Source organism: Canis lupus, chromosome 1, assembly GCF_011100685.1.
Source record: "Canis lupus familiaris isolate Mischka breed German Shepherd chromosome 1, alternate assembly UU_Cfam_GSD_1.0, whole genome shotgun sequence".
In the NCBI taxonomy this organism is placed as follows: domain Eukaryota; kingdom Metazoa; phylum Chordata; class Mammalia; order Carnivora; family Canidae; genus Canis; species Canis lupus.
The window spans coordinates 119,545,508-119,570,178 of NC_049222.1; the positions used below are offsets into that span (position 1 = coordinate 119,545,508).

The 24,671-nt window shown below is 54.1% G+C and overlaps 1 protein-coding gene and 2 long non-coding RNA genes across 4 annotated transcripts in view; 1 reads left to right on the forward strand and 2 right to left on the reverse strand.

The window, feature by feature from the left end:
- PEPD (peptidase D) overlaps positions 1-24,671 on the forward strand; it is a 109,379-nt gene that overhangs the window by 37,335 nt on the left and 47,373 nt on the right. For both annotated transcript variants that reach the window (XM_038529440.1, XM_038529441.1), the window contains 2 exons: positions 7,531-7,606; positions 8,584-8,630. In XM_038529440.1, the coding sequence (XP_038385368.1) occupies positions 7,531-7,606; positions 8,584-8,630 (123 nt within the window). The remainder of the gene's footprint in view (positions 1-7,530; positions 7,607-8,583; positions 8,631-24,671) is intronic.
- Positions 15-9,369, reverse strand: LOC111098324. Its single transcript, XR_005354793.1, has 3 exons — positions 9,299-9,369; positions 6,164-8,991; positions 15-305 (listed from the first exon to the last, which is right to left on the reverse strand). It is a non-coding gene; the product is annotated as an uncharacterized LOC111098324 (long non-coding RNA).
- Positions 16,075-22,430, reverse strand: LOC111098323. Its single transcript, XR_005354792.1, has 4 exons — positions 22,222-22,430; positions 21,827-21,892; positions 17,148-21,683; positions 16,075-16,643 (listed from the first exon to the last, which is right to left on the reverse strand). It is a non-coding gene; the product is annotated as an uncharacterized LOC111098323 (long non-coding RNA).

Consider the following 24,671-nt stretch of genomic DNA (forward strand, 5'->3'; position numbering starts at 1 on the left):
AATTCTAGTGACATTTCCAAGGCTCTGAGGTGGATTCCACATTCAAAAGAATACCCCCCAACTTTATCAAAGCCAGCAGCAGAAAGGACTTATTTGGCATTTGATGGCAGTAGAACTATTTTAGAAATGTCACATTGTCCTTACTGCCTCAAGGGTGTGTTTTAATAGTGTGGGTGCTCGCCTCTGTAGTGACTGCAGTCGTTCTCGAGTGAGATCCATGGTGGTCACGATCACTGCTCTAAGTGAAGGATGGGTTCTGGGTGGAATGGCAGGCTGGCCCCTCGTTTACGGAGAGCAGGTTTTCCCTGTCATGAAATTACGATTCACTGACACATTTTTGGCACCTGTGTCCTCAACGCTTTCATTACCCCCTCTGTCTAGACCCCATTAGAGTGGCTGCCTGGGGTGATAGAAAAATCCTCCACAGGCAAATCCAAACTCTAACCCCAGCCCGCCATCCTCACTTGATTGTTCTGAGCCTCAGTTTCATCTGCTAGTGGCGATGCAGTAATACCTAACTTGCGAAGAGTCACCAAGTATCTTGGACCATTCAGGCTGCCATAACAACTTACCATAGAGAGTGGCCCATAAATAACAGAAATGTATTTCTCACCATTCTAGAACCTGGGAAATCCAAGATTGAGGAGCTGGCCGTCTCAGTGTCTGGTGAAAACCCACTTTCTGGTCCTTAGATGGCTGTGTTCTCACAGCCTCCTCCCAAAGGCAAAAGAGACGGGGAGCTCTCTGGGGTCTCTTTTATAAGGGCACCAATCCCATCACGAGAGCTCTGCCCACATGACCTGTTCGCCTCCCCAAGGCCCCTCCTGTGAATGCCAACACATTGGAGGTTAGGTTTCAACATATCAGTTTTGGAGGGTGACACATACTCAGCCTATAGCACTGAGCCTTGGATTCCTCACGTGCAAAGCAGAAGTGCTCTCCCTTAATGAATGATGGCTCAAGGCTTGGATGAAAGCAGAAGTCAATCAAGTGTTAACTCAGCTTAGTACAGTGTCTGTCGCCTTTTGAGACATCTGTAAGATACGGTGCTAAACACTTGACATCCGTCCCCTTATTCAGAGAGGTATGCTGTTTCTGCCCTAAGCTAGGTGCTCTGATTATCCCCATTCTGCAGATGAGGAAGCTGAGGCACAGGGAGGGGATTTGCCCAAGAAAAAGGCAGGAGGATGGTTCCAGGGTCTTGTGTTGCTCCTTGTGTATCTGACGGGCACCCTGGAGCGGTGGGAGGGGGTTTTGGCTGAGTTTCAGCCGTGCCCTCCGGCCTCTTGGCCACGGAGACGAGGCATACTCAGAGGGCCTGGCGTGGCTCTTGTGTGAGGCCAGCGTGTGGTGAGGTGGGGGCCGGGGGCCGAACAGCTGAGCCGGCTCCAGCTCCATACCCCCTGCCACTCATGTGCCCCAGCTCCCAGTCAGCGCTGGGCTGGGGGGCTGGGGGCTGGGGGCCTGGGATTCCTTCTGGCCTGATGGAGGCAAGGAGCAGCCCCCCCGGCACAGAGGATGCTTCCGTCCTCATTGCTGTTTTCGATATCACTCATTTCCTTTCTGCGACTGCTTTATTGTTTCCCATCCTCTCAAGCAGTGCTTTTTGATTTCCGGTAAATTCCTCTATAATCGCACTCTCCCCCAGAAACAGGAGATCATAACCGATAATTTCTTTTCTCGTGCTGGGTATTGCAGTTCGAATGGGGAGGTCAAAAGTTGAACCTTAAGAGCAGGCGTCTCACTTCCATAATTTAGGCTGTGCTTCCACTCTCCTGTTCCACAGCTGATTAAATTGATCTGAAGTTAGGTTAGGAAGTAAAGGGAGATACTTTTGTAGAGTCTTAATAGCTCAGCACCTTGGATTCCGGTTAAGTACCTCTGGAAGCGTCACAGAAGAGCAAGCATGTCAGCAACCGCCGTGTGCCTTCTTGGGTTTTCAAGTGAGTCTGTGTTAAATTGAGTCACACGCCGATTTTAGAACTGTTAATTACACAGAGCGAAGGTGTCCTGCGTGTATTAATCACGCAGTGGAATAACACATCTGTTTCTACTTCCCTGCCTTTGTGTGCACGGGAGACGGTGAGGTGTGGATGGTTCCGGGGCAGGAGCGCGGCAGGATCCTGCGTCCTGGGTTAATGTGTCCCAAATTAGAAAAGATACGTGGATGATGACCTAGATTCTTGGTGGGTGTGTATGTGTGTGTGTGAGAAAAGTATTCCAGTTGGGTTGCTGTCTTTGTCTCCTGAGGAATAGATGTTTAACGCCACGTTAACAAGAAAGCCAGGTAGACAGGGGGTGTCTGAGGGCACGGTGAGGCCTTGAATGACCGTGCGCCAGGAGGTAGGAGGTGGGATGTGGGCACCTCAGACAGAGAGGAAGACAGGGCACAGCGAGGTGGACCCTCCCAGGCCTCCGCTGAGTGCAGCCCACGTCTGCTTGGCCCACGTCCAGTCTCAAGCACACTTAGCTCACTGCTGAGCGAAACCACCGTTTTCTTCATGGCTCTCATTTCTTCGAGAGGACTTATTGGTTGAGCCTCCCGAGGATATATAATTCCAAGGAGCTCTCTCGTTTCTGTCCCCTCCTGTTGTTCTGGGATTTTATCCTTTGCAGCACCAGGTCATGGGGTGTGGAAGGAAAGGACATGGGCTCCCCTGGCCTTGAGGCCCTGCCCGCCTGCCACAGGCCCATCCCCCCTGCACATTCATCTCCAGGAGAGAAGGAATCTCGTCCCTTCCAGTGGCTTTTGTTCACCACGGCGGCACTTGGATGCTTAGAGACTGATTTTGGATATACTTCATCCTGTCTTGCTACTATTTTAATCAGCAGCAGAGTCATTCAGACCTCAGCTAATTAATGTCTTAATCCTGAGTTTAATGCCCAGAGGCTGTTTTGTGACCTATGCATATTTAAGGGGGAAAAAAAAAACCCAGATTGCACAAATAAATCTCAGCCTTGTCCAGTTTTTGACATTTCTAGCCTGTTGTAGGGGATGCTGGGCCTGGCCTCCCCTCCTCCTCCTCCCCTGCCTGTGGCACTGTCTGGGTATGATGATGGTCAGGGGCATGGCCACAGGCCTGGGGACTCTGCAGGAGTCCCCGCATCACCTGCACGTCTGCCACCTCCTCTTTCCAGTCCAAGAGCCTGAGCCATTTTCGGCCCAGACTTCTTAACTGCATACATGTCGTCCTGTCCCAAGCCTGGGTCCTCTGATCCTCGTGGAGGAGGTGGCCTTGATCCTTTCCTGGAAATAGAGGACTTGCAGATCCTATTTCTTACCGCCATCCCACACATCCTGGAGCCAAGCAAGGCCAGGGCTGAGCCTGACACCAGGCGGCCCTCCCTCTGCAGGCCCCTGGGACAACAGAAGTTGGACCATGGCAAAATCCCTGTTTCCTCATCTTTTCATGTCCAGGAATAATAGAAGTAGCCTCGTCAAACTCAGCACAGTCAGTCCTTCCTGAAGATAGAGGGAAACTGAATACTGGAAAGTCTTATTTTTTACAGTAATCTTAAAAACCATTTCTGGTGCTTGTGTCCTGGAGATACTGGGCCAGGCTGGACACCTGGCACCTGGACAGGACTTAGGCCCAGAGTGCCCTGTGGGTAATCAGGTGAGCCAGCACGCAGCAGATGCCTGTTCTCAGGGCCTTTTAAAGCTCGGATTCAGTTGGGCCAGGCTGATTTTGTTGGAGAACCAACTGCCTTTGTGGCATAATTTGTCCTGGTTTGTTTGACGGGTTGTGTGCATGTGTGTGTGTGTGTTTTTTAACGTGACTTAAAAATAAGTTCTGAGTAAATCAGGTAGAGGCCTCGTTTTTCATCTTCCTCCAATTCAAATTGGGAAAGAAAGCAGGCCTCAGCATCAGTGGTTGGAGGTTCTTGCATCTCTGATGGGAAGAGAGTGTGGTTTGGGCACCACGTCTCCTTGGAGGAGAGGTCGGCGGCCTGTTTTTCCCAGCCCCTCTGCAGATCCGGGTGCTCTTGCTGCAGGGAGGGGCTGAGGGGAGAGCCCATCATGCAGTTGGCTCCTGGGGTTCAAATCCTGGGGCTGCCTCTTCCTAGCCGCGTGGCTCAGGGCAAGGCCGTGGCTGTGGCAGTTTGGGCTGCTGGAGCCTGTGCAGGGCAGGCCTAGCTAAGCGACATCCCACCCTGGCTGCCAAACTCCCCAGGGTGGAGTGGAGGAAGCCTCTTTTTCTTTTTGAAAAGAGCCATGAGCTCTCAATTTGGGCAGTAAGGTGTTTTCCAGGTTTGGTGCAACGCCCAGGTACTATTTCTAACCCTGATTCCTGCGTGTCTGTTTTGGGCCAAGCCCTTGGGGTGCTGCAACTCTGCCTTCCAGGACCACGGCCTTCTGGGGAGGAGACTTAAATGTAAGAGAAGTCAACGCATGGTGGCTCTCTGAGGATTCCTGTAGATTGCCCTGGAACTGTAGGGAAGGGGTACGAGGTGTGGGTCAGGTGGGAGCTGGAGGTGAAAAGGCCTGCGCGGAAGAATCACTGCGGGGGTGAGTGCAGGCAGGTGTTGGAGACAGGCATGGGAAGCCTCAGGAGCAGTCGAAATCCATCCCGAGGACATTTAGAGGCCCCCAAAGCTTTTAAGCAAGGAAAAGCATGGTTACATTTGTGTTTCTTAAAGATCCTCAGCCACTGTCCGTGAGCAAAGAGGCCTGGAGGCAAGAAGAGACTGGAGAGTTGTCCAGGCTGAAGGCAGTGGGGTCTGGATGGAGGGAAACGGAGGGTGTGAGAGAGGTTGTAGAGGTAGAACTGCAGCCCTTGGTCATCACTTGGATGTGAGAGCAATGGGCAGATGCCAGGAAGGTGTATGGGATGCCCTGCAGGTGTCTGTTTAAAGCAGCAGGGTTGGGGTGGAGCTGTGGGCTGAGCTGGAGGCACCTGGAGGACCTACAGGTGGAAGCACAACTGAGAGGCCTGTGCCAGAGATGGGGGTGGGGGGTGGGGTGGTTTGGGAGCAGGAGAGGGAGATGGAGGGGGGGTGGCAGCCCAGTGGTGCCAGAGGAGGCAGGGCTCACTGTGCTGCTTCCTCTCAGCGGTCACGGAATGCCTGTGGATTTGGCAGCCTGGGGTCCTTCTCCCACACATTGGTGAGAGAGGGGCTGGCGGGGTGGGGTGGGAGGCTGAAGGAGAAGAGTGGGGTGTGGGAGGAGATGGAGGAGAGGTCTGAGATAGAACACGAAGCTGCTCCCACTCCCCTCCCAAAGCAGCGACGGCTATGGTCTCCCGTCCAGAAATGTGGTGGAGTAGCTGGGGATAGAGCTTGCCCGGAGGAGGAAGGCGAGGAGGTGGGTGTGGTCACGGGGGCCAGGTGGGCTCCAAGCCCAGGCGTGTGTTGGGGTGCTGAGCCGGAACCACCCCTTCCCTTGTAAGTGGGTGGGTGGAGGGGAAGGCTTGGAGTTAAGGGGATAGAGAGGAGTTCATTCGTGCACTGAGAAGGGGAGGAGGCCCGAAGAGGGGGTGGGGGGATCTTAGGGAGATAAAGTTGAAAGGAGCCCTCCTGCCCTCGTGCCCCCATGCAACTCCTAGCACAACTGGGACGGTGCCGAGGCTGGTGGGGCTGACGACGGGGAGCTTGCCATCTCATGCGCGCTGTCGCAGACTTTCCTGCAGGCCTGGTGGCCCGGGCTCATGCCTGCAGCAGGCACAGGCCCCGGCTCAGCCCTCTTGGGGGTTTGGCCAAGCCCATGTGGGTGTGTGGGCACAGCACCTAGGGGTCTGAAATGTTGGCAAGGGTGGTGGCTGGCAGGATGCACCAGCGATCTCAGCCGAATAGAGGGGCAGAGGGCTGGAGGTGGGCACAGCCTGCGCCCGGTTCCCACCTGTGTTGTTGCTCTGGTCATCCCTGCGGTGGAGAACAGAGGCCCACTCCCCACTTAGCAGGACTCGGCAGGCGGCAGTGAGGAGCGAAGCACCAGGGGCTGCTAGGCTACCCTGTGAGTGGATTTGGACCTCGGGAGCTGAGCTGCCCAGGCTTTGGACCCTCACCTCCAGGGCACAGGAAGCAGCTTTCTGTTTCCCAGGTGGCACTGCGCCCAGCCCCCCTGGTGGAGAGAGACACCTTATGACTATCAAGAGCCAGGCGTCAGGCTTCAGGGCCTGCTTCCTCAAGAAAGGAAGGATATTTGTTTGGAAAAAAGTCTCACCGGGCTGAGGGGCTTATCTTTTCCACATTCCCCAGAAGGTTTTACGGTCTTAGGAGGGCGTCACGGTGCTGCAAGATGCCTTCGTCACTTCCCCGTGACAGATGGCTGGCTGTCCCAGCTGGATGGCACCATGGAGACAGTGTGAGTCACTGGCTGGCTTGGGCTGCTTCTGTGACGTCCCCAGAGGTTCGCTGCCTCTGATGGAGGTGGGAGCACCTCCGCTGCCATCCTTGGCCTTGGTCAGGCTTCAGGGCCCTGCTGACAGCGGCTGGACGAGGGACACACTGAACGGAGGGGCGGGCACTGGTCTACCATCGTCAGACACTCTGGCCCTGCTCGTCTGCGGGGTGCTGGAGTGTGTTTTCTGCGTGAGAGGGAGAGGTAGTGGAGGTGTGTCACCCTGTGTAAAGGAGGTGGAGCTGGCCAGGGGGCATGCACTGGGGACGCTGGGCTGCCGCTGAAATGCCCATGGCCTGGAGTTGCTTATCTGAAGCGGAGGCTGAAAACAAATATTTACGTGGCTTCTCTAGCTGAGTCTTACTTGGCAATGAGGTTGATTGCAAAGACCAGGGACCTAACCAAATTTGGACAATTTAACATGAATTTATTGAGCGGGCCCCAGGACCCCTGGGAATCTAGTTGCTAGAGGCAGAGCTGAGTCTGGGAAGGACAGCAGGGCCTCTTGGTTGCACCTGCCTGCCCCGCACAGCTCCCCTCTCTTGTCTCCTCCTCTCTGTACACCTGCCGTTTCCACATTCTTAGCTGTACTCCTGGCTGGAAGTGGCTGTTCCCACCCCACCTCCAACCCCTGGGTCCATAGGGGGCCTGACGGGGCCGGGAGATATATTCCTGGGCTGCCCCAAGGGCAGGTGGGTGGGTAGACCTGCTGGTAGACCAGGTGACCTCTTCAGCTACCTGGGCAGAGCCCTGGGAGTCTGCACATGTGATTCAGGTCCGGCAGCCTTGCCAGGTAGATTCTATCCCCATGTTGTGGATGGGGAAATGGAGTCTCAGTGAGGCAAGATGTCTGGCTGCAGAATCTGGGTTTCTTCGACCACGCACAGTGGTTTCCAGATCTTATAACTAGAACCAGCCTGCACACCCAAGTCTGGCGTTAGATCAGGATGGGCAGTGCTGAGTGCAGTGTGTCACTGCTGGGGCGCGGTGGCCCGTCCTGCCGCCACCCCCACACCCCAGTGGCCCTTCTGCAGCCTGGCTGGGCACAGGCTGGCTCTGTGCTCCTCCCCAGGCTGTGCAAGGTGTGGTGCATCCCAAAGTCTCCCGGAGGTCGGCCAGGGGTGGGGGTGGGGCGGTCCAGCCAGTCCCTGCTGGGCATCACTGACTTTGCCACTTTGTTCTCTCTGAAGCCGGGTCTTTAAGACGGACATGGAGCTGGAGGTTTTGCGTTACACCAACAGAATCTCCAGTGAGGCGCACCGGGAGGTAAGCGGGGCACAGGCTCCTCGGAGCGCCCTTGTAGCGCGGGTGGGCAAGCAGCATGGCTCTGAGTGGGGCGAGAGGGCCTTACTGAGATGGATGGTCCCGGGGTGGCCCTGTCCCCTGTGCCATGTGAACGGGTAGCAGGTGTCGCTTCTGGCAGAGACCCAGTGGTGGCTCTTTTCTCTTCCCCGATGGGCGCAGGACAGGGACAGCAGGACCTCTGCCCCAGTTCCTCACCTTAAGACACCCACCCCACCCTCTGAATATTTCCCAGCAAGAAGTCCTCACTTCCAGGCGGGTAGGGGTCTCCGTCCTGGCACTCCTGCAGTTCCTGCTCCTTTTAAAGGATCTCCCACCCTTACCCGTGATTCAAAGACATTGATTACCGTCCTCTGTTTTCCAAAAACAGCCTCCCTCGCGTGGCTCTTTCCCAACCTTCCCACTTCACCTGAGGAGCAAGAGCAAATAAGGAAGCGTATTTCTCATAGGACGTTCAGGGTGACTGGGAGAGCCTGGCGCCTGCTTAGTGACGGCCACAGCTTTGCATCACGAGACAGATAAGGGTCATTGGTGGGCCACAGTCTCTTGCATGAGTTCGTTTTGTGTGTGTTTTATGACAGCTCAACAAAGGAAACCTTTGAGGATAGGATCGCTGTCTGAGCATTAAGTATTCACCAGACATCTTGGTTAAATCTTGGCCGCCATCCGTCTGCCGCCACCTGAGCCATGTAGCTTGGTGCCGGGTGCTCACGGGCTCCCAAATGGAAGCGCCCCACAGTGGTTTAAATAAACGGTATGGCTCTTGGAGCTTTAAAAAAGTTCTAATTCGTCACATGTCTGCACCACTGTGTGCACATATCATTTTTTCTTTTTTTTTTTTTAAGAAGAGATTTCTTTTGAAAAAGAGCTATACATTATTTATAAGGCAGTGTTACTTATCTGCTTAATACAAATGTCTTTGCTTAATATCCATCCTCCAGGTAATGAAGGCCGTAAAAGTGGGAATGAAAGAATATGAGATGGAAAGGTAAGCCGCGGTGTTTCTCTGGGTAAAGATTAAAAGTAAAAAAAAAAAAAAAAAAAAAAAACACAACAATTTATGTTCTCTGAGCAAGTAAGTACCAGATGAGGCGCCGCAGCCCCGCGCGGATTGAGTGGAGACCATGAGCAGGGCTTCAGTGCCGGGTGCAGGGCGTTTGTCTTCCGACTGTGGCCACCTCCCTGGCTCTGGGCAGTGTCTGATGCTGATGGTCTTTGATGACTTTTCAGGATGGCTTAGTGCCCCATCAATCCACTCTCGGACTCGGTTTCTGCAGTTTGCAGGGAACTTTACCAAATAGCTGCCATGGTGACTCTGAAAGCCGCTGGTAAAGCAGCTTGCCGTTGTCCTGTGTAAACAGTGCCATTACGTCTGCTGTGCTGGGACGACTGGGTCAAGGAACGGTTAAGTGGCTCGTAAAGGGGCACTCCAGCGGCCTCCAGCGAGCCCCTGCCTCCCGCCCACCCAGCCCTTCCTGGGGCGGCCCGGCCGTGATGAGCTCCTCAGCCCGGCTCTGGGACCCAGGGCTCAGCACATGCTGCTCCTGGCTGGAGGAAGCCCTGGGGTCACACCCACACTGCCCCGGTGGCTCTCCTCCCGCCTAGGTCCTGGGGCAGGAGGCCCCCCATCCAGCATCTCCCCACCAGTGACAGTACCATCTGGAAGCTCTGCTGGGGAGAGGACATAATGAGAACTGCGTATTTGGCTTCCGTCCCCCAGTTCCTGGCACAGAGCTTCTAGAACCCTTCTAGAATTCCTTCAGGGAGAGCGTCCCTATTCACAATAAGCCCCTTTCAGGCACACCTGAGCGACTCTTCAAAGGTGGGGGCTGGTTGCTAGAGGAACCTCCAGAGAAAGCTTAAACAGGCTGGGGCGGAGGGGTGCAGGGCAGGCATGGAAGCTCCTCGCCCCTTCCCCCCTACCTTGCCCTGGGCACCTGTCTCCTGTTCGCCCTTCCTGAGCTGTATCCTTCCCAATACAGTGGTAATAGCGCGTAAAGCACTTTCCTGAGTTCTGTGAGCCGTTCTAGCCGTTATCAGACCCAGGAGGGGGTCATGGCAACCACCGGTTTATAGCCAGGCTGTCATAAGAGCCAGAGACCTGGACTTGTGACTTGTGTCTGAAGCGGGGACAGGCTTGTGGGACATGGCCCTTAACCTGGGAGGTCTGTGCTAACTCTGGCAGTTGGTGTCAGAATTAAAGTGTAGGACGTTGAGTTGGTGACCACGGAGAAGTGGAAAATTGCTTGGAGTGAGAAACCCACACGCTTGGTGTCAGAGTGTTGTGAGGACAGAAAAAAAGAGTTGCACCTTTACAGCCACCTGCATTCTGGGCTGCCCCTTCCTACCTGGCCTTGCAGGACCGTGGTGCTGCCTCCCCTTCCCCACTTTGCAGAGCCCACCTGGGTGCCGTCAGGGCCCGCTCTGTGTCCACGTGCCCCTCACAGCCTTTCTGGTCTGCCCGCAAGTTGTCTGCGCAGCGGGCGGCGGGGGGGGGGGGGGTGTTCACCGTCATGTGGCTCGGGGACAGGCATTTTTTTCCGAGTCTAACCCTGAAGGGAGTCCAGTACAGAGGGCGTCTGTATTTCTGTCCTCTTACCCCGGGTAGAAAGAGGTTAATGTGGCTTTGAGGGTCCCCGTTGCTGTGGCATCCAGGAGGGGACATGGAGCATGAGCTTCATCGAGGACCCAGCTCTGTCGCACTGGAGGAGGATGGGGACGGGCACACAGAGCTGTCCCAGCTTTTGCCTTCACGTGGTCTGCTGCCGCGTGGTGTCTGCTCTGGTAGTCCCAGAGTCCTCGCCCCCGACCAGGATCTGGGACAGGAGTTCTGCGGGGCTGCCTGGGAGGTGGGCCGGGCAGCGGTCCCCCAGACGGGCACTGCCCCACAAATCCGTTCCCAGCTGAATTGGCCCGTGGCTGGTGCCTCGAATAAAAATAACCCAGAAATTAGAGCAGGACTAGCTTGCCCCTGAGTGGAGCCCTGCGGTCTCCTGCGCGCCGGCGGCCTCGTGTCCTCAGCTGCTGGCAGTCCTGCTCCAAAGCTGGCCCCTGGGAGGCACCTGAGCTGCCCTCCCACCGGGGTCCAGAGCCTGAGCCTCTGCAGCCCAGGCTGGCCTGTGCAGCTCTGGCCAGGGGCCCTCGGAATATTCCCCCAGCTCCCTATCCCCCACCCAAGGCCGTGGACGTCTGTTTTCTCTTCTAATGAGAAATTTCAAATACCTATCACCCTCTGCAAAAAAGAAAAAAAGAGTAGGACAGTGAACCACGAAGTCCCCACCAGGGTTTTTGTCTCCTCTTGTTTGGCTGTGGTATTTAAAACCGAACTGACGTCATGTCAGTTCAGGTGTCAGTGCAGCCGGAGGTATCTCAGGGGTTGGGGACCTTTGCCCTTTACAGGGACCACCACAGCTAACCAGATTACTAATTCCTTAATCTTGTCACTACCTGGCCCACGTCGGTCCGTTTGCGTTGGGATCCAGAGGCTGCACGTTGAGTTTGGCTGCTGTGTGAAGGGGCCTCTGTTCAGCTGAGCTCTGGGGACATCGTACCTTTGCCTTCAGACTACTCGGTCCCCCCCCCCCCCCGCCCTCCATTCTGTCCCCTGGCCCCACAGCTGTGTCCTCTGTATCAGGGGACACTCTCAGAGGAATGAGCCTGAAGCTCACGCCGGAGCCTCCCTGAGGGAGCCCAGGGGCATTACTTCCACTCCACTGGACATGCGAGGTGTGTGCACTGTTGTGTACCTACTGTATACCTTGCCGCCCACGGGGCTGACTGTAGGAGGTATGCCATGGAAGCGGTGCCTGCCCTGGGAGCAGAGAGCGGGAACCTTCCTGGGGTGCAGGGTTGGGGGGTTGGGGACTGCGCCCAGGAATAGCTGAGGCAGAGAAGATGTGAACAAGAGACGGAGTCTGTTTCTGAGGGACAGGTGGGCAGGGTGACCTGTGGGGGCAGAGGGTGTCACCCCCAAAGGCGGTGGGAGGTTGGTTGTCCTGGGACATTGTCACGTCTTGGGGTGTCCCTGGCCAGGCTCGAGGAGGGCGCTCCCTACCGCCGGTGCTGCCCAAAGCCCGTGGGGACACTTGCAGTGGTGAGCATGCGGGCTGCTGGCTTCCCTCTGCCCCGAGCCTCCTCCCCACTGGCACATTTCTCTGTCACTGCCCAGGGTGGGTGGGGGGGTGGGGGTGGGCTGCGACACAGTTTGTGGTCTGCGTCCTTGGGAGGCTGGAGGCTTCTTGAAGTCCCGTCTCCTTCATGCGCAGGGTCTGCCCCACAGGTGGTGTCAAGTCTGTGTGGGGGGCGTGGATGGGAGACAGAAGGAAGTGGCCTGAGCTGTGCTTTGCTGTCCTCTGTCCCAACGTGAGCTTTTAGACTCCTTCCTTAACTAGGTGGGGGCTATAAAATCTCCCCTAGCGCAGGTGTTGCTTCGCCGTAGGGTGTGACCGTTTTAGCGCAGGCCACACTGATTCCCGGGGAGGCCCAGGGTGGCCAGACTCCTGTGCAGGCCACCGACCCACAGGGGTCCAAAGAGCATCCGTAGACCCTGCGGGACCTTCTGCCGGGAGCGTGGCCAGCCCCAGCCCCACAGAGGGACACAGGGTCAAGAAGAGCAGGGACTGGTGTGCAGCCGGACTGGAGGCAGGGGGCAGTAGGGGACAGGGGCCGGGGGGCGCTGAGATGGGGCTGATTTTCTCAAAAGAGGGCGCACCATCAAGGCAGTGGGTGCTCAGACTAGGGCTGAAGAGACGCTGGCCGGGAAACCGAGTCCTAAGCCTCATCCCTTTTTGTTGTTTTATTATCAGAGGCTTGTCATAAAATCTTGAGGGCATGCAACACACACACACACACACACACACACACACAAAAACGAAAAGAAAGCGAGCTGATGGCGTTTATGAAGACCCGTCCTCCTTTGTGCTGTGCCTGTGAATAGGGTTTTCAGAGGAAACGATCATCTTCCGCAATCGAGGTGTGGTAAATTGTGTTAGGCCAATACGACGTTACCGTGCGGGTAAATGGGGCGCTAACAGCAGGGCCCAGTCAGGCGGTGCGTCGCCGCGTCCTGTTATCTCGTGTTAGTGGCGGAACCAGCTTGTGGCCGGCTGGCGTGGGGCCGGCAGCTGGAGCGGTTACCTGCAAACACTAATTTAGAGCATGCTCAATTGGCTGTGTAAGCAGGTCCCGGCTCACATTTGCCACGAGGAGATTAATAACGATGTTTTTTGACAGCCTGGACCTTAATTGAAATTATGTGGTCTTCCTCTCCAGGCTGTACAGGGGGGCGTCCGGGCCTTCCAGGACAGCCTCCGTGCGGGTTGTGCGAGGGCTTTATGAGGCCAGAGGGTCTGTGAGGTGCGTGTGGGGGGGTGAGCACGGCCGTCCTGCTCCCCAGGTCGAGGAGGACCCCGGCCCTGCCTGGAGACCGTCGACAGGGCCTGGGTTTTCTCTGCTCACGCCTCCTGCTTTCTTCCAGGCCTTTATTAATGCAGCGCTTGCCCCCCGCGCTGAGGTCTGTGGCCTTTCCCTGCCCTCTGGCCGGATGGAGCAGGGCACCTCCTGGGTGTTCAGTGTGCCCGCGGAGTCCGGGCTGGGCTGCGAGAGGGGGGCCCGGGCCGAGGGCCGAGGGCTGAGGGGAAGGGGTCTCCTGCTCTGACCCTGCACGCCCAGGCACGCACGTACACACACACACCACTGACACCGCACACACTCACCCCAGACATACACTAACACCACCCGCCGACACCACATATACACATACACACACGCACACCCCCACACACACACCACAAATGTACACACACATCTCCCACCGTCACCACATACACACAGACACAGCACCCACTGGCAGGACACACACATCACAGGCACGCACACACACAGCCACTGCTCCGACACCACACAGTCACTCACTGCCTCGTGCACACACCGTAGATGTACACACACGTACAGACACCACCCATTGATACCAGACCCTCACCCCCCCACGCACCACAGAGCTACACACGCAGACACCAGACACCACACATCCACCCATACACATGTAGCACCCGCCAGACACACACACAGACACCACCCACTCACCCGTACACACCCCTCCACTCACCCACACACGGACTTACCGACACCACCTGCTGATACACACACACCCCCACACACCTCCACATGCCGTCTCTGTACACATACTGCTACCCCAGCACACTCACACACTGTGGACACATGTATCACACACAGCTGCACAGCCCCCCACACACCACACGCATCATACACACCACACGTATACCCCGCATGTACTGTACATGCACCACAGACACACACATCACACAGAGACCCCCCAGCACATACCACACTCACATACTGTGCACGTATATACCACACACATACACACCGCACCACACACACCCACGCCTACACACACACACTCCATGTAAGCTGTTGGGTCCCGGGTCAAGTAGTTGATCTTTTTTACTTTACCCACCCCCCGGAGCAGGTTGCAGGACCCTTGATATGTTGTTCAAGCCATTTTTTTTTCCTTTTTTGAGGATTAAAAAATTAAACTCCCATGAGGATAATTGGAAGATGGGAGAGTCTATAGGAAACCCCACGACCACAAGCCTGCTAACTCGTGATTATGGCTGTAGGAAGCACAGGCAGCTGACACAGAGAAGGTGCTCTTCCTGCCCCCGCCCCCAAGCCTAGGCCTCACCTAGCACAGTTGACCTCTGAGCTCATCCCTCCCAGCTCCCCGCAGATGTCAGACACCCTTCCCCCCGGTGATGACACTGGCTTCTCCGTTACATCTGCACGGGCTGCACTCTCAGGTCTCCAGAGACCACCGACTCTTCTCAGATTAGCTCCCTCCTCTTTGTCCATCCCTCCTGTAATCACTACCAGGCCATCCCCCAGGTGTGTGGACCTGCGTGGACCCACGTGCCCCCCCCCCCCAAGGGGGCTCTCCCTGCCTGGTGGGCGGGCATGGTGGTCAGACATGGCCCTGGATGGCTCTGGCCGTGCCCCTCACGGGTCATGCAGAGGCTCCACGTTTCATTGGCAACGGATGTCACCAAAAGGCCCGTAGTTTCCTCCTTCCGGGAAGTTCTGGAGATGTGTCACTTTCGGTTACCTGGGAGTGGTCTGACCTAATGTGGCCTTGGCCTAGGCAAGCCTGGGCATCAGTGAGGCCACCCTCAGGTTACCTTTCCCCGTGAAGGTGCAAGGGTTCCTCTAGGGCATGTGTGGGTGCAGATGGCCTCGGACTCCAAGCCCGCACGGTAAGAGCAGATGCAGTGGGCCTGGTCACCGTCCCGGGCAGTGTCCTGTCCCCTCCGTAGCAGACCTCCTCTCCCCACTGGCCACCTTGAGGGATGAGGCCACGGCACGGCTCGTTCAGAGAGGGCCCGCGGGGACCGTGGGTGTGCGTGCGGCGGAACCTGCCCTTCGTCCTGTGTTGTGAGGTTGATGCAGGTTTCCTGCCAGCACTTCCTCGGCTGTTGGAGACGGGCCACACATGGCTGCCACGAGAGGGGTCAGGAAACCCCCGTCTGTTAGGTACCCCCCTCAGGAAGGCAGCCCACGAACACTGCACCCAGCTGGCCACACTCAGTGAGCTGAGCCCTTCCCAAGAGCCGGGGCCACCGTGGAAGGACAAGGCCTCGGTGTTCAGAACAGCCTTTAGCTCCTGGACCGTCCCATCCCAGGCAGGCAGGATTCCGTGTGCCCACCAGCCTGCTCTGTCCACACGCCCTGACGTGACCGAGGGGAGTAGCTCCTGGGGACTCAGCGGAGCCTGCGTCTGAAAGTGTCCCCGGGGCCCTGGTGGTATAGCTTACAGCAAGGAGGGCTCCTTTTGCCTGTAAGAGTAACTAACTAGAAAACGGGTACATTTAGGGCACAGAGCAGCGGGCACCGAGCCAGAAGGATGGACAGAGAACCAGGAGGAAATATGCAGGCTGGTCACACAGCCGTGATTAGAGCTCCTGGGGACAAAGCAAAGGAAGGAGGCATTTCCTTTTCAAATGCCCAGGGAACTGTCCCCCTGAGAATCCCAGTAAGTAGCAGCGGTGCCAGCAGGCATCATTATGGATTTTCTTGTAGTATTTCACCCTTGAACCCGATTCTGACTGTTGACCTCTGATAAATAGGTATCCTCAGTTTAACGCTGCAGGAGGCCTACTAGGTTTTATCAGGAAAGGATGTTGAATTTTGTCAGCTGCCTTTTTGGCATCTCCCTTGGCCTTTTGTGCGTATGTGTTTGAGGCAATTGATAAATTTTTAATTTTGTGATAGTTTTGGATCACAGGAAAGTTAGAGGAATATTAGCTAGCTGCCACACACCCCACACCCAGCCCGCTACCCTCATCATTAACACGACTGTGGCATGTTTGATGTTTGTCACAGCTCACGAGCGATGTTGACACGTTATTACCGTCTGAAGTCCACGCTTTATTCCAGTTTCCTTACCTTTTACCCGATATTCTCTTTCCATCCCAGGATCCCACCCAGGATACACCATTGCCTTTAGTCGTCCTGTCTCCTTAGGCTCCTCTTGGCTGTGACAGTTTCTCAGACTTCCTTACTTTTCAATGACCTTAACAATTTTGAGGCAGACCGGCCAGGTATTTTATACAAAGTCCTTCAGTTTTAGTTTTTCTAATGTTCTTCTCAGAGTTAGATTGGGGTCACAGGTCATCGGGAGGAAGACCGCAGAGGTCGAGTGCCGCCTGCAACACATCGTGTCAGGGGTAAGGCTGTGAACCTTGCACATGGCTGGTGTTGACCTTGATCACTTCCCTGAGGCAGCGTTTGTCTAGTTTCTCCACCAAAAAGTTGCTCTTCCCTCACTCCTTCCCATACTTGACTCTGAAGGGGGTCACTGGCTAGCCCACACTTACGGAGTGGGGACTTATGTGCTTTCTGCTTGGTGAGGAGTATGTGTATACACTCTTCGTGATTCTTCTGTATAGGGGATTCATCTCTTCTTCCCCATTCATGTTTTTCTTTCCTTTTTTAAAAAAGATTTTAGTTATTTATTTATTCATGAGAGAGAGGCAGAGGGAGAAGCAGGCTCCCTGCAGGGAGCCCGGTGTGGGACTCGATCCCAGGACCCTGTGATCATGACCTGAGCCGAAGGCAGGTGCTCAACCACTGAGTCACCCAGGCGCCCCCCATTCATCTCTTTCTTCAATCACTTATATACTTATATGGAGTAGTAGATGCTTACTTTATACTTTGAGTTATAATCCACTATTATTTATTTTCTTGCTTACGTCATTCTAGCTTTGGGCACTGGGGGCTCTTTCTTTTGGCTCCTGTGTCCCTCTGACATCATCTGCCCCCGGTCATCTTGCTTCTTGAGCACTGCCTTGCTCTATGGCACTGCAAGATGCCTTGGGCTCATTTTGTTATGTACCCCACTCCAGCCCCAGAATGAGCCATTTCTCCAAGGAGCCCAGGTTCCTCTTATCAGAACATGACATTAGATACCAAGATCGGGCCCAAGGCGTACCTTAGATGAATTTTACGCAGAGACTTCCTGGTGTGGAGCTAGTGTGGCATCCCTGGCACATACCCCACGTCATCAGGGTGGATTCCTGCCGTAATAAGCTGCGGGACTGAAACGGGGAGGCAGTTTACAGAAGTGGTGAGAGCGTGGTCCCTAGGACACTGGTGTGTCCTGGGTCTGAGTACCAGTGCTGCCACTCACTGGGAAAAGGACAATCGTAGCACCTCATAGGGTGGTTAGGAGGTTTCAGCGAACCAGCATATGGACAGTATACAGACTGGCAGCAGCATGTTGTTACTTTTTTACTAGCATTTTGTAAAGATTCAAAATAGGGGATTGAGCGGTATGTTTTTTTAAACTCCTTTTGCCATGTTTTGAGATCAGCGTTTTTGAGATTGTGATTTGGGAAGTTCTCCACATTTTTCTGTTTTCTAGAACAGTTTAGAAAGCAGAGGAATTTTGCAGCTGATGGAGCTAGAGGGTATTATGCTAAGCAAAACAAGTCAGTCTGAGAAAGACAAATGCCATATGATCTCATTCATATGTGGAATTTAAGAAACAAAACGAACGAGCAAAGGAGGAAAAAAAAAAGTCAAACCAAGGAACAGACTCTTAACTATAGAGAACAAGCTGATGGTGACCAGAGGGGAGAGGGCGGGGGGCTGGGGGATTTAGGGAATGAGGGTTAAGGAGGACATTTGTTGTGACGAGCACTGGCTCATGTATAGGATTGTCGAGTCACTATACCGTGCACCTGAAATTAATATAACACCGGATATTATCTATACTGGAATTATAATTAAAAACCTAGTTAAAAAAAAAAAAAAAGAAAGAGCAGAGAGGCTTGTCTGTTCCTTGAACATTGAAAGAAGTCCTATAATCCTGTCAGAACTTACCATTTCTTTGGCGGAGAATTTCTCAGATAATTTTTCAGGTTTTCCTAAGGGATTGTTTCAGCCTGACTTTATCCTTTATCCCTCTTAAAGTCAATATACTACATTTTCCTGGAAGGGTTTTTTTTTTTATCATTTTCTTTCTTTTTAAAAATTGAAGTATCGCCAACATATAATGTTAAATTCGTCCTTGGAAGAATTTTGAACTTACTAGAACCCAGTTACTTTCTTCTTTTAAATCTGAAAAAAAAAAAAAAAAAAAAACCTGTCCTCCGTGTCTGTAGTTGTGCTTCCTTTCCCATTCTTGCCTCTATGTCTGCTCTTTCCATATGGAGGAGCTTTGCCAGAATCTTAGCCATTTTGATCTTTTCATACACTCAGCGTGTAATTGTCAGCTCCACTGCTGGTCTAACTCCCAGAGCCCCAGTTTTATGACTCATTCCTTTCTCTTCCCTTCCTGACCTGCTTTGGACAGCCATCTTTTAACTTGGTCAATTGCAACTTAGTTAGCTTTTTTTTTTTTCTCCGCCTTCCTTTCTCATGGAGTAATAATGAATTTTGGCTCATGTATTTTTGAATGCTGCCTTTCCCATGTCCTAAGAAGTTGTGGTTATTTGCTCTTTGACCTAAGTAATAAACTAAGAACAATTCTTCTAATTTCCAGATAGATGTGGTTAGTTAATTTCCTTGGTTAATCTTTGGCCTTTAGTTTCCACAGAGGACCACACGATTCAAGTGGTGAGACTTAGAGTAGTTAGACAATGTCTGTATAAATTTCATTTTTCTTAGTTTGGAGATGTTTCTTTGTGGCCTATTGAGAAACATTTTTGTCAGGATTTCATGGAATAAAGTGAAACATTAAACATTTATTGGAAAATTTAAAATTTTTATTTGTATTTTTTTAAATTTTTATTTTTAGGGTACATACTTTGCTGTACCTTAGATCAGGTTTCTTGTCTCATTCCAGTCTTCTGCCTCCTTGGCTATTTTTTGTACATTTTCTCTAGGATGAAAAGAGGCAGTTTTATGAATTCTGCTTTGCAGTTCTCAGATTTTTGTTTTACTCATTTTCATACCAGGTTGCTTGAGGGTTGTAGGTTGATGATTGTTACATTTTTTTTTTATTGAGTATTTTACCTTTTTACAGCTTACAGGAACCCCTTTTGACCTAATTAATGCTTTCGGTCTTGAATCCAACTTGCTCTGCTACTGATTTTGCTATTAAATGTTTTCTTACTTCTCATCTTCCTGGTGTATCTTTGCTTACTCCTGGCTTCTGACTTTGTTCTTTAGCTGTAGTTTACCTGTTCCAAAGGCAGGGCCCCTGAGCGTTAGGAGAGCCATTGCACCTGTCGTGATGACCAGAACCTTCGCCCTCTGATGCGCTGCCTCATCTGGTGCTTCCTGGCTTCGGTACCACCTTCCTGGCTCTTAAATTTTTTTTTCTGTCATTCTGGAAAGTTGGTGAAGTTTCCTATGTTCAAGGGTTAGTTTCCTATGTTCGAGGGTACTTTTGGTGTAGAATTACTTTTAAACTAAGAAGAAAAGGTCTGTATTTCTCTTGTGGTCTCTACCTCTGTGAGAAAGTTAAACAACATGGATTCCTCACTTTGAAAAATGAGAAACTCAGCATGGTTTTTACTTTTTACCTCCCCCCTGCCCCCTCCTCCAGTTTCTTACCGTCAAACTTCTCTTTTCGGTCAGTTATTTCCAACGTTTGTGTTACTGTATAATCTTTTTCCTAACGGTTCAGAATAAGCGCTGTCCTACTGAGTCCAGCGCGGCCCCTGTTTTGTGCCACGTGTGCCCTTTCCTTGAGTGCTTTTACTTTGGCCTTGTGCACGGGGACGTTTTCCTGTGGCCTCCTCTGTGAAGGAGGGTTTCACTGGGTATTGGATCTTTGTTCCATGAAACCCATTCCCTCCACGGTTGCCAGAGATCTTTGGCAGATCATCCTCTTTCTCCTTTCTAGGGAACTTTTATATTTTCTCACCTTGATGCTTTATAGGAGTCTGTCTTTATTTTTGAGAGTGACAGTACTGCCTGAGGATGGGTGCCGTCTTCTTGGCGCTGACCTGGGCTTCAGCCGACCTGAGGGAGTCAGGATCCCACCAGCCTTGCCAGCTGGGTTGGAGGCCCCGGTGAAGGCAGCCCTTTGAGAAGAGCTGTGAGCCCCCTGTGTTGGCGTGCGGTTCTTCAGCCAGTAGTGCAGAGGTTGGGGGGAACAGAGGACTGCACAATTCAAGTGGTGAGACTTAGACCAGATGTCCTGTGACTTAGGCCAGTGAAGAGTAGAGCAAAGAAGCTGTCCTGCCTTTCACACAGTCCAGAGGGGGGGAAGGAGGACATCACCTGTCGACTTTGATCCAGGTGACAGGTCCGTGATGTCAGCAACAGCACTGTGGAGTCAGGAACAGCTTGGCCACCAGTGAGGCTGGTCTGTCTGTGGAGGACAGGCCAGCAGCTGTGGCCATTTGCACACCCAAGTGGGAGTGCCACACCTCTGTGTCTCCTATTATCTCACTGGTTACTGCCCAGGGGCAAGCATTTATCCCCCAGGGTCATGTTATCTGAGACCTATGATATCATTTATATTATTCACTCCCCGGTCTCTCCGTGACTTTCTCCTCAATTACAGAGGCTAAAGGGGTGACCCACTGGGGGCCAGAAGCTAGGCAGACAGGCCTGGAGTTGTCCCTATGAGCTCCCAAGATGGCCCAGGATGTTCTTTAACCTGAACAGTGAAAACTTTCTTTACTTCAGGACCTTGCTTTTAAATTCCTGTTGTGCATGTATCAGGTCCCTGGACACCTCCTCTGGCCCTATCTTTTCTCTCATTTTTTTTTTTTCTCTCTCATTAATTCCTACTTCTGCACCAGTGGGAAGTTCTCAGGCTTCTCTTCCCATTCACTTATGGTAACCCGTGTACACTGGCTCTGCTCACTCATTACACTGGGTTTATAACTTGGCCACCGCGACTTTGGTCTGGACGGCCCCTTCCCGCTTGCGCCCGTTCTCTATCCATGCCTGCCGGCTCTTGCTCTTCAGATGTGCTGCCTCATGGATCCCATGAAAACACAGGCTGCAGACCTCCGTTCCTCCCGTTTCCCGCAGGGAGACCTGCTCTGGCTCCTACACAGCTGCCTGCGAGCTGTCTGACCCCAGATATGGGGCGCTATTGAAGGAAGGGGGAGGAAAGTTTGGGTTGCCTGTGGATTTGCTGTGCAAGGTGAGCCACCAGGAACTGAGCAGAGGGTTGAGCCACGTTGTGGGGTGTGGCAGCGCTGAGCCTTCTCTTGATGGCAGTAAGAAACACCTTCCCTGCAGTGGGCCATTGCCTGCATTGGCTTTGGCCATACCCCATTAGCTATTAGATGGCCTGCCTCCCCCCGGGACCCCTGCCTGCTGCTCCTATGGGCTTCTAGAAGCTTCTGTCAGGTTAGAGTCTTGATGGGGGGACCCCCAGTGTCCCACCTTCTCACGCCCCAGGAGGAATTTTCTAGCAAGACAAAGGCTAGAGTCTGTAATCTAGTAGTCTCTGGGCTAGACGCCTAGTACACAGGCAGCTTTCGTTTGGCTCAGAGTCGGGTTTTCTTGGTTTGTTTTGAGTCAATAATGGAAAATCAAGAGACTTTTCTGGCTTTTCCTAGAAATTGAAATACATGGTAAGCTTGGGCTGGAATTCCTAGGGAGCAGCAACCCAGTTGGAGCTCAGCGGCTGCAGGCACACGCCACAGGCCCCACCCCTCCCCGTCACCTCCCCAGCACCAGGCCGACCCTTTCCATCACCCCTTTACGTTGCTTTCAGGCCGCAGCTGCTTTCACAGTCGAGAAGGATTTCTCATACCAACGTCTCTATCAAACGAAGGAAAAATAAGATAGTCAAAGGGATCATGTATTTTAAGAAAAATGGGAGAGCTATGGGGGAAAAAGAAAGGCTGCTTCTCAGGTTTCATGTGTAAATTTCTGGTCGGCCTCACTGGTTAACAATTCACCTGCCAGGTGCCCCCCCGGCCACACCCCCACCCCGGAAGAGCCTTTCCCTTTACCTGCAACCCCCCCCCCCCCTCCCGCAGCCAACAGGAGGGAGGGGTGGGGGTATAGCCTGTGGCCAGTATCCATCCGGGAGGGGAACCAGTTCTGACCCAGAGCACCACCCCGAGTCCCAGGAGCACCCAGCGCACAGCTGTCCTGTAGGAGCCATTGTCAGGCTTCAGCACCCAGGGCAGGCAGACAGTTATGATTTTGCAGCGAGGTTTGGTACTGGTCTTTAGAAAATTCTCATCCACCTATTACATTCTGGTGCAGAAAGAGGCTCCCTGTGGGAGCAATTATTCTGGGCTGGGAGTTTCCCCCTCCTAACTCAGAATTCTGTAGATGTCATGAAGGGTTTAATCCAGGAACTCAGAACACCCGCTTCCCTACCTGCCAGCAGGCACGTCTGCTCGTGAAACCCGGAGGTAGTTTTCGATGAAACCACAGAGCGGGGCTCTCCGCTTCGAGGCCCCCAACAACAGGCTCTGGGCACCAGGTCCTCTGTGGAGCCAGGCTCATGTCCCCCACACGCCCCCCAGAGCAGGACAAGGAAAAGCGTGGGGTCGGGGTGGCCGGTCAGAGGGCCTGGGCCAGCCCTGCCCCGCTCAGCTGCTGCGCACCTGCAGCTCTCCCCGATGCGGACTCTCCGCACACGGTGCTGGGGGGTCAGGAGAGGTGAGGGTGTCTGCGAGGCAGCCTGTTGATGGCTGGTGGTGGTGACAGGCCGAGGCCAGGGGTCTGGGCGAGCGTGTTGTCACTGTGGAGCACCCCGGGTTCCTCGTGGGCCTCTGGCACTGCCGTGCTCCACGGTCTCCTCCTGTGCTCTGCTTCCCTGAGCAGAATGAGATGACGGCCGCTGCCCTTGGGCGAGACCCTGGCCGCGAAGGCTGGCTTCTCCGGGCTCCGGCACCGCTGCTCACAGACCCAGCCGGCGCGGTCACGTTTATTCCACGGTTTCATTAGAGAAGCCGGTGCCACAGCAGCGCAGCACATGTGCCCACACCACCCTGTCCCCTCTACTTCTGCCTCGTGCTTTCCCCTGGGGCCACCCTCCATGCTTGTGCCACGCACACCCACCAGCCCAATGGATTACACTGGTGACAGCCCATGGGCTCCTCTCGTTTGTGAGTGGCGGTTGCCGACCGTCTGTGTCTTCCTGACCTGCAGGAACAGCACCGTGGGCTGCTTAGGCAGGCCTCGCAGGCGTCCCGGCAAGGGCCAAGTGCGCCGTACCCAGCCCTCCAGCCAGGGGTGCCTGGGGCTTGTCGGTGGAGGGCCCTGCCCATCCAGCCCCCTTGCACCGCAGGTGCCCGGTGGTGTGAGGGTCAGAGCCTGGCTTCACTTTGTCTTTGCTGCACCCCGGCTCTTCCTGGAGCCCAGGTGGTGGCTGTGGAGCTGGGCAACCCTGGGTGGGGGAGGCAGGTATCGGCAGGGCCTTTCCATCTTGGGAGCCCTTTGAGGGACAGCGGTTCCTTGGGAAAGAGGTTCCTAGATGCACAGTTTGGAAATGGGGCGCCTCCTTGCTCCCACTAGCCCCAGCCAGCTGGCGAATCCCTGGGGCCCTTGGTGACATTCTGCTCAGGGGCTCGGCTGAGGAAAGGGCAGCTGGTGCTGGCAGAAGCTGGACGAGTGTCCCTCTCCCTGGGTGAAAAGACACCGGAGAGCATCCTGGCGAGTCTGGGGCCTGGCTGCCAGCGTGACCCGTGCAACATGAGTGTGGTTGGCGCCTTCCCCTCCAGCGCGGGCTTATTCAGAACCAGCTGTACACAGTCCATATATTTTCAGCTTGAGCTGGAGTCTTTGAATCATTTATCTTGGCAGCTCTTCTTGAAACTGGAGAAAGGTGCAAATTCATCTAGGTGCTGAGGAAGGAGCCTGGAAGAAAAAAGCGTCTGGTGGCTGCCGTGATGGGTGGCATGCCTAGAGATAGTGCTGGTGGCTCAGAGATCAAACAGCTGAGAAATGGTTTCCCAGGAAGAACTCAGGGAATTCTAAGTAGGTAATGAGTAGTGACTTTCTTTTGATTTACGGCAAGACTTGGCAATCAATCCATAATGCTTTGAAGAGGCAAGAAATGAATCTCCGAGAGGCTGCCGTCTGTATGCTTCGGACTGGCAGTCCTTCTTCGTGGGGGTGGGGAGCCGGGACCCCAGCCCGGGGTGGGCCGGTTGGGGGTCCACTTCACTTTTCTGCCCCCCAAATCCTGGCCCCTCGTGGCAAGCAGGCCGTGGCGCTATGGCTGGAGCTGGCTTGAGGGTGGTGTCCTCACGTCCATCCTCTGTCTGGCCTCCTCCTCCGAGCTCTTGGCTTTGACCCTGGTGGTACCCTGGTTCAGCCTTCAGGTCCTGGGTGATTCAAGCCCTGGTGGTTTGTGTCCACAGCCTCCTGCCGTCTGGGGACCCTTCTCATCCCTCTGGCCCCGAGGTGCCTGGTTTACTAGGGCTGCCATAACGAAGTACCGTGGATGGGGGGCTCAAGCATCAGAGATTTATTTTCTCCGAGTCCTAGAGGCTAGAAGTCCAAGGTCAAGGTGTTGGCAGGTTTGATTTCTTCTGAGGCCTCTCTCCTTGGCCAGCAGAAGGCTGCTTCCTGTGTCCTG